At 47.1% G+C, this 9,316-nt stretch overlaps 1 protein-coding gene across 3 annotated transcripts in view; it reads right to left on the bottom strand.

Moving 5' to 3' along the window:
- Positions 1–1,057: 1,057 nt before the first annotated feature.
- LOC122405272 (max dimerization protein 1-like) overlaps positions 1,058–9,316 on the bottom strand; it is a 185,590-nt gene continuing 177,331 nt past the window's right edge. For all 3 annotated transcript variants that reach the window (XM_043409875.1, XM_043409876.1, XM_043409877.1), the window contains exons 7-8: positions 8,150–8,286; positions 1,058–6,770 (exon numbers count right to left, since the gene is read on the bottom strand). In XM_043409875.1, coding sequence (XP_043265810.1) covers positions 8,150–8,286 — 137 coding nt within the window. In that variant the 3' untranslated portion in view covers positions 1,058–6,770. The remainder of the gene's footprint in view (positions 6,771–8,149; positions 8,287–9,316) is intronic.

Here is a 9,316-nt window from a genome sequence, read left to right as displayed (position 1 = left end):
GGTAGTAATAGTAGTAGAAGTAGTAGCAGCAGTAGTAGTAATAGTAGTAGTAGTAGTAGTAGTATTAATAGTAGGTTTTTCTCATTTTTTTATTCGTTTTTATGATTTAAGCATTTTTTTATCTTTTAGTTTTCTGGTTCTGATAATCTAATAGACATCTAAAAATAACACCCATTTTTTTCATTATTATTTCATATTTGTATCTCCTTAGCTTTCTTTTTTTATTTTTATTTTAATTTATCGATCAAGTATTACTTAAAAGATTCCTTAAACGTTAGACTGAGGGCCGCGTGATACGCGCTGCCGTCTCGACGGGGGCCGCGGGACGCCGCGGGTGGAACCCGACGGGGGTCACGCGGAGGTCGGTTCGAATGGTGCACAAAACGGCGTGCCCCGTCGCGCGTCAGTTGATTCGAGGCTTCGGAACGAAAAGTGAGAAAGAAAGAAAAAAAAATGTACGAACGACGACTCCGACGACCTTGACACGCTGCCTCGCGGCCCCCTCGAGCCCAGAAATCAACGCAGCGTTGCATACCACTGTTGAATTACATCTTACATTTATTTCTAGCGGCTGGAGTAACAAGTTTTTTGTTATTTTTGTCATTCGTTTTTGTCAGCTCAATACTGCATCATTTCATATTGCTGCTGTTGTGATCTGTACCCGAACCGTCATACGCAATAAACCCTTCCACGCATGCACGCTTCATCCCCCTGTATACCTGGTTCCCCTCAATCTCTCTCTTTCACACGTGTCTTCCGGCTTCCTTGCATGCATCGGTGCATCGATCTTCCCCGTTACGCCCACCCCTCCTCCCCCCTTTCTCTATCGCCGACTCCTCGCCCTGCCACAAAATCCGTCGTTTAAATTTCCTCTTCGATTCACCAACCTTTACATCGTCCCCCCACCCCACCCTCCGTTTCAGCTTCCCGTATTATCCCTTTCGTGTTAATTTTAATATCACATTTTCGTGGGAACAGACTGGCCCGATATATCTTGAAACGGAACCTCGAATGTGCGGACGCGGATTAGTTTTTCGTTTTATTTTTTTTTCTCTGTTCAGAGGCGCTCGATACTTCGTCGATGGAGAATTTTGAATTTTGAATTTTGAATTTCGCGACGAAAAGTATTTTTTTTAACCAGGACGTTTGTTTCTTTAAGTAGCAATTTTGTTCGCTCGAATCGTTGGGCTGTCGTTAAATAGTCGAAGGGAAGAAGCCAAACAAAGATACGTTGGGGGTGGTTTGTGAAGATCCTCGAGCGCCCCGTCGTATCGCTTTGAAGAACATGGTTTTTTTTTTTTTTGTTTTTTTTTTTTATTCTCGTAATTGCGCTTCGGTATCGTCTGATTTCCATATATATACGTGTGTGTATATATACGTGTATGTGTTTGTGTTTTCCGTTCGTTTCGAGCCGGAAAGCCGCGCTGCAATACATCGGGCGAGTGTGTCCCTGTTAATATATAGAATACATACATCTTTATCTCGCTACAAGGTACTACGAACCCAGATCAAAAACGATAAATCCATCGTTTTATGAGATATACGGCACGTACAACGACTGGATGGCAACGACGAAACGAAACGAAAAGTTTTACGAGACAAAAATGAAAAAAATAAAGAAAAAAAAGAAAAAAAAGAAGAAAGAAATATAAAGAAAAAAGAAAAAAAAGAAGAAGAAGAAAAGGAATATAACTTACGAAGGTGCGTTCATCAACAATCTACACGTTCAAGAGACATTCATCGTTAATCACTTAATGAAACTTCTTATTTTGTAAAATGTTAATTATGTTTGCTCGTTATCCCTCCCGTTAACGACCTCTTTCTAAACAGGTCTCGTGTTTTTTCTTTTACTTTGTAAACGTTTGCGTGTAATTTATGTTATTATTATTTTATTTATTTTTTGTTTTTTTGTTCATTTTTTTTTTCTTCTTCTGTATGCGTGTGAAGTGTATATGTGTTTGTATGTTTTTTTTTTTGTAATTTTTTTTTGCCTTTTTTTGTAATTTTTGGTTTGCTTTGTGGTGGTTCCCTCGTTTAGCCCGTACGGTTTTTCTCTTTAGCTTCTTAATTTGTTTATCGTTCTACCCGTCAGACCCCCGCCCCCGAGATAAAATAAAAAAAAAAAAAAGAAGAAAAGACACCTCGTCGCTGGACGAATGATTCGCGAAAAGTCAACGGCGTAGTCTCTCGTGCGAAATGTCGCCCTCCTTCAAACTCCTTCTCACCCCCCCCCCCCCCTCCCCCCCTCCCCCCGACTCTGGATAACGAACGACAACCAACGCGTGTTCACGATACTCGTCGAAACGCGTAGAATTACTACGAACGGACACAAACCGCGACGATTCATCAATCTGGCGTGTCTTTCGCCGAGTGAACCGCCCCCCCTCTCCAGCTGCATCCAACGACGGGGATCGTCGATGGAGCCAGTCGATCGATAGAAACTCCAGATTGCCGCGCGACACGCAATTTAACACGATACAAAAGACGAAAACAAAAGACTTAAAAAAAGAAACGAAAAGAGATACCGTCATTTTGTATAAAAATAAATCGCGACGATCGCAAAAATTCCCGCGAAAAATTCGCGCGCTCGCACACCCCCGAAACGCATGGAATAAATAAAGCTCGAAGACCGTGGCGCCTCGAGAGACAGGCGTGGATCTTTTCGGTGCGTCGGTACGACCCGAATCCCACCATTTTATATTTGATGTGTCGGCCGCGGTAAATCTTCTGCAACAACCAATATGATTGCGTTTCACTATAGATAAGGTCAATTGTTGATACAACAACGACGTGCGGGAGTATCATTACGTTTAATATTAAAAAGTCGCGGCTTGCCTTGCTGAAAATATTTCATTCGGCTTGGTCGCTCTCTCGGTGGGATTTGGGGTCTATCCGTCGCCTTTCCCGTCTCCGTTTCGTTCTTGCCGCGTCGAAAGACCCGACCCCTGTCCACGGGCAACGCCCCCGCCGGTCGCCCCGTTGGCTGTCGTTCGCGCCTCACGTGACCGTCACGCCCCCTCCTCCCACGTCGAATTTAAACCGAACTTCTCCGTCGTCGATCGTTCAAATCTCTGCTCTCTTCTCGGAGATCATGCGTCATCGAAACACGTTCACCATCGGAAGCGTAACAGACACGATCCTCGCGATGTAAAACCGACGCTTTGCCTCCTCGTGTCCCTGGTACAGCGCGAAGCGCGAACGTTCGGTTCCGAGTGGCACCGTGAGGTAAAAGGGGCGTGTCTCGATACCGCCAGTCCACGCCTTCGTCGCGTTCGCCCACCAATGGATGACACCGTTCGTAAATCTGAGCGGTGGGCGTGACGAAAAGGACCCGCCTTCGTTCCAGAACCGAACACCCGCGCTTCGCTGTCACGCGTTAGGAATCGAACTCGACACCACCCGAACAGATCTCTTCGTAGCCATAGTGTGCGTCACGAGGGCGGAGCAAAAAGATTTCCGACCGATTGGGACCCGCACTCCAACCGAGGCCGCATCTTTTACGCTTCCGCCGGTACTTGTTATCGCGCACGCGCGCGCGCGCGTTCATCGAGGGTACCCTCTGCGAGAAAACACTTCAAACGTTCCCCCAAACACGGATTCAGGCTCGTCCAACCGTCGAAATCGTCCTATTCCGAAAAGGTAAACGCTTGTTTTAGTTTTCGTGTTTATTTTTTCTTACAAACTAACGCCGTTTAAACCGTTTGTTTTTTTTTCAAGAGATCACTCGTTACGTTTGGTAATCAGTCTATCTGGTCTGCGTAAACCTAGCCCGCGAACCTCTTCTCTCCCCGCCCGCTTTCCGTTCCCCGCTAATTCGATCCGAGAGCGTCACGGTCGTTCCCAGCGACGGTCCTGTTACACGGAGAGTCTCGGATCGTTCACGGACGATTGTCTTCTGACGTCATTTTGGTAACTTGAAACCGGCCGACGATCGTCTGGTTAAGGCTGGTGAAAATATCGCGAATTCGAAAATGTTCCTCGATACGAGACCCTCGATCGTTTCAGCGACGGACAGCTGGTGACCCTAACCCCGTTAGGTCAGGAGAGCAGAGCCCCACTCGAACCGCAAAGTGGAGACTCGGAGCCCCAACTAGACAGTTGATCACCGAGTCGCCAGCCATTGTGTAACAGGCGTTATTCCGGTCGTATCGGTAGCGGAAAAAGATCGATCGATTTCCCTCTCGGAGCTCTTTGGACCCTTGGTACACGACCTTATTTCCTTCCGAAACGTTATCTCGTACGACGTTCCCCCATAATTGGCTCTCTTTCCTCCGTCTGACTCCACCGTTACGCGCCAGAAACATTGTTCCCCGTTTTAACGCGCTGCGCCTCCCCTCTACCTCGCTCGCCGCCACGCCCCCTTCCCCCCGCCCACCCTGGACTGCGTACGCCGTTTTACGTCTCGTTCCCTCGACGCGAAGAAAGTGGCGTTGTTGCAAAAAAGAAACGCGATCTCACGTAACAACAACAGGTGGTACAGCCTCGAAACGCCCAACGAGGGACTTACAGAATTTGTACTCTTTGAATGTGTATTACAATGAAACGATGTTTTTTTTGTTTTTTTTTTTTCTTTTTCTTTACGTTACTTATACCATAAGATAATAAGAATTATTTTCTTCACCGCCGTTTCGCGGCGCACAGAGGGTTCTCTCTCTCTCTCTCTCTCTCTTTCTCTCTCTTAATTAACTTAACCGTTCAACGTATACGTGTGTTACTTTTTTTTTCTCTTTTCAACCCATTTTCTGTTCTGTCGTTTAGCGACGATCGTGTGTAACTGCGCGTCTCCGAAAAACGTATACGCAAGTGTCTCTCTCTCAGTGTGTGTGTGTGTGTGTGTGTGTCTGTGTGTTTGTGTGGTCTTACATTAGCCGTGTACCTTTTTTTTTTTTTGTCGATTTTGCTTCCGTCCCCTTGGCTCTCGGCGCGTAATGAAGTGGTTGCGTGTGTAATGTACGTGCGTGTACTACTCGCGTGTTCATCGTGTATTTTTTTTTTTCTCAGCTCGGTTAATTAAAACCGCAGGGCTCCCGAAGAAATCCGTCGCGGCGAGCTCGTTCGCAATTAACCGCCTTTGTTTCCTTCCTTCACAGGGCGAACGATCCCTTCGGGGTTTTACCCTCGTCCCTGATTTTGCCAATTCGATACGCGCGGCAAACGTTTGTCCGGATCGACTGGTTCTCCGATCTCTCTGCTGGGTACAGACGGGACCGCGAGCGTCTCGACCCCGGGAGGCGTGGCGCGAGAGGAACGCCCATCGCTCCGCCCGCCGCGGCGGTGGCACCGCCCCCAACGATTCGATTCGATGAAAGATCGTACTGTTCACAGATCTGGTTCGGTCGCGTGTCACCCGGGACAGATCTTTCGCGGTCCCGTCTGTACATCAGTTCCCAGTTCTCCTCGCAACCGAAGATTTTTTTTCTTTTTACCATTTTTTTTTCTTTTTTCTTCTTATTTCGCGCCCGCGTTCGCGAGCAGGTTGCTTCTCGAAACAGCCCGCGAAACGTCGAACGACGATAACACGCGAAACCAAAATGAGTAAAAACGTTGCTTTAATTTGTCATCGCGCGCTTTCCTCTTCGCGAACGACGACGATCGTGCTTCCGTCTTTGACAAAGTCGACGTCGCGCGGCGTTTCAACGAAATATATACCAATGAAAAGACGATCGCAAAAGTAAAAAGAAAAAAAGGAAAAAAAATAATACGTCCGCTCCGCCGGACGAGCGGGGGAAAAACGAGGCGGAGCGGGACGACAAAGCTTCCGTTCTCCCTCGATCGAGCACGTTAGTTCCCGTTTTCGAGCAACCAAAATTTGGTGGGGGAGGGGTTCCGGGAATTCGCTCGAAAGCGGGCCAACAGCGATTCGTATCCCGGAGACGAGGCCAATGAGTCGACGCGGGTTACGCGCTGAACGCGAATGCCAAACACGGTCGCGTGGTGGGGGGTGGGGGGCGATCCCGTAACTTGTAACCGGGGTAAAAATTCGATCTCGAAACCGGGAACTACGGTTAACGGGAGGGGGAATCCCGCGACGATCGTCGAGGAAGCAACGAAGCCCGCGATTTCACACCACCGGAACCGGTCCTTGGGGCCAAACCCGCCACGTGTCTCGTCATCGATCGGTCGCAGACGGGTACACCCGCGTTTCGTTCTGGCCGTCTCCGATCGATCCCTGACGTTTCTTCGGTCGTATCTGAGAGAAAGAAACGCTCGGAATCCGACACCTTTAATCCCCACGTCTTATTTACTCGCATTCGCCGTGCCCCAAGGCTTCCAATAAATTTGGTCTCCCTTTAAAAATATGTACAATACTCGTCGGCACTCGACAATTTACACGCCGTATTCTCCCATCGCTCTGGCTTCGCCGCTGCACTCTCGCGCCTCCTGCCCCGACACGCTTTCCCTTCCCGCCACGTCGCTAGTGTCTTCTTCTTCTCCTTCGCTGTCCTCCTGGCACTGGTCGGTTTCTATATCTCTCCGTCGTTCGCGGTGCGTTGTTCAGTCCTCCCCGCGTTCTCTCCACAGAATGTTCCCCAAAATGGTGACCCTCTGGACAGAGATGGGTGTCGATTTTGGCACGCTACGACGGGTTTTTCTTCCTTCTCTTCCCTTTCTTGTTCCTTGTTCCCCGTCTCCCGTTTCTTCCGCAGTCCAAGCCCTCGCGTCGGTACCTTTCCTTCTCGTGTTCTGTTCCCTCCGCTTCTTCGTCGTCTTCCGCCCCCTCAAGTGCTCTCCCTCCGCTTTCTTCCGCCGCCACCGCGCCATCTCTTTGTCTGCAAACAGCCCGGAGGCACGGACGTGAGAATTTATTTGTCGAGGATCTGTTGTTTTTTTTACTCCCTTTTCCCGCGCGGCCCGTTCATCCCCGCGGTTCGCGAGAAAAGGAAGATTTACATCCCACGCCCCGTAAATGTGTCCGTAAATATGCGCCGCTTACGAGCCACCGTATACCGATTTTAACGAACTTTTCCAGATTTTTACCCGGCGGGAATCTATGTTTTATGGAATATCGAAACCGGCGTGACCGTCATTTTTGGTCCGGCCTGTATAATGCTATGAATATATGAATACATAGTGCCATAAATATCACGCGGAAGTATGCAGATTATTTTCAACTTAATAATCGTTTGCCCGTGTCTGAATTGCGTTTTCTTTCGAAAATATATCATGCATTTTATTAACTTTGTAGCGCTGTTCTAGTCTCCGATACCACTTTTTGAATGTTCCAAAATTCTTATTACTCCACAAAATATACGACGAAGTTAAAACTTACAGTGAAACGAACAGCAGCTCGAACGTTTTTCAAACATGCCACGAGAAAATTAAAAAATAGTCTTTTGTACGGAGAAGACGCGCATTTATAAGGTTCCGTCACACGTGTTCGCAAAATGGCTGCCATTCAGCAGGTGCCGTTAAAGATGCCCTTTCAACTCGAGCTTTTTAACGCTATTAAATTCAGAACGTGACTTTAATACATCGTCGGCGTAAAGAAAAAAAAGAAGAAACGTTTCGACGACCAGCGGCCATTGTTGGAGTCGCATTCAGAATGTAATTGGTGCTAAAAACACCGGTTGAAAGGCCGTCTCGAGTCCTCGACAACGTATTCTGAATACAGGCTAATGTCCTCGACGGGGGGACAGGGGTACAAAAAAATGTGAAACTCGCAATTTTTATCAAACGTGGCCCGTCCACAAGAAGCGGGATTGCGTCGTCGAAAACGTCACGCATTCAGGCGCGAAAATACTGAAAAGTAATTTCAGACTCGGACAAAGGATTAAAAATGGCCGTTACGGATCCGTGTCTTTTGTGTTTTTCGGCCCCCCCTTTTCACAAAATTCCCTCGCGATTCTTTAATTAAAATTGCACGCTTTTGATCCTCGTATCGGTAACTGAAATGTACAGATCGATCAATAATCCGGGTATTCGAATAAATTATTTTTTTGAACTTCGAAATAAAATTTCAATGAGTGTAATTGTTTCAGATAAGACGTCTGCATATTGAATTAATGTTTTGTTTTAAAGTAAAATTTTAACAATTGTTTCAGATAAGATACGTGTATGTATTATATGCAGAGAATAAAATGGTCGTGCGTGGTTGTCGAATCGAAAAACGAAACGAAAGGAATCTTGTTTGCGATGTATACTCGCTCACCTAAAGGTTGTCCATCATTTCGGAAAGGGTCAGCCTGGAGGTGGACATAGCGACGCCACTGTCGCTGCTGCTCTGCACGCTGCTGTGATCATCGGTGTCCGACTGGTTGCTCGTATAACCGATCACGTCTACTTCATCTGCAACGAAACAAAGGTAAATCAAGTTAATTTTACAGTCTTCACATTAAAAAATATTTCAATACAACAGTTTGCAAATTTAAATCCTAGTCTGTCACGTAAATATAATTCCACACTGTGGAAGATAGGCAGAGGTACAAAATAAAGGTATCTAAAATTCGACCATTATTAAAATAGTGTTTGAAAAATTTTAAAAAATGGTCAGAGTATTATTTTAATTGCTAAAATCTAGAACAGTATATTTTTCCAAATTTCAAAAGAAATTTGCAAAAAAACAAATGTTCTCGAAATTCCTGCCGCGAAACCTTGCATCAGGACGTATTTAACGGGGTAACGGGGTGAAACGCGAAAACGGGGCCGACGAAATGATAAATAATCGTGCCCGTGTACAATACGATCGAATAATTCCTGTCATACGGTAATACTGTCCGCGGGGTATTTCGTTGGATAATTTAAAAAACGCAGGTGCACAGGATGCGCGTAGTAAATTGTAGACGCGATCGGACAGCTGCGGCTCGTAAATATCAGCCGCGAGCGGGGGAGTGGGGGGTAACAATCCCCGGATTCGAAAACGTTCGCGGACTCCGTACGAATCGATATCGGCCGCGTAGGCGCCTTTCAAACGGTTACACACGTGTACCGTAGGCAGGTTTTCCTGCGCCGTGTCGCGTGTCCAATAATCCCGCTCAAAATGCCAGCCAATTTTCGTATTTTACCATTTCGGGCGAAAGAGCTCGACGGAAATGCGACGCGTGTCCAGCCCGGGGCGCTTCCTATTCGTCGATCCTGGCGATCCCCTCCCACCCAACGTGTCTCATCCCCCTCGGCCGTCGATATAATTGACGAAAAATACGGTGTCCCGGAGCCGTTTGATAATTTTCTTGGACGTCGAGCGTGTGCTGGGGTTCGTTGCGTCGGACACACTTAGCGCGGGAGTTTAATTAAACTGACACGGAAACGGGAGGGACGCCGTTCGAAACGTGTACAGCTTGTTTTCGCGCGACGATGGCTGAAAGTTTGCAACGGGAAA

This window comes from Colletes gigas, unplaced genomic scaffold (assembly GCF_013123115.1).
Source record: "Colletes gigas isolate AHSC1104 unplaced genomic scaffold, ASM1312311v1 Colletes_gigas_Sc00004, whole genome shotgun sequence".
Taxonomy (NCBI): domain Eukaryota; kingdom Metazoa; phylum Arthropoda; class Insecta; order Hymenoptera; family Colletidae; genus Colletes; species Colletes gigas.
The sequence above is the reverse complement of the archived record's forward strand: the minus strand, read 5'-3'. Positions and strand labels throughout refer to the sequence as shown.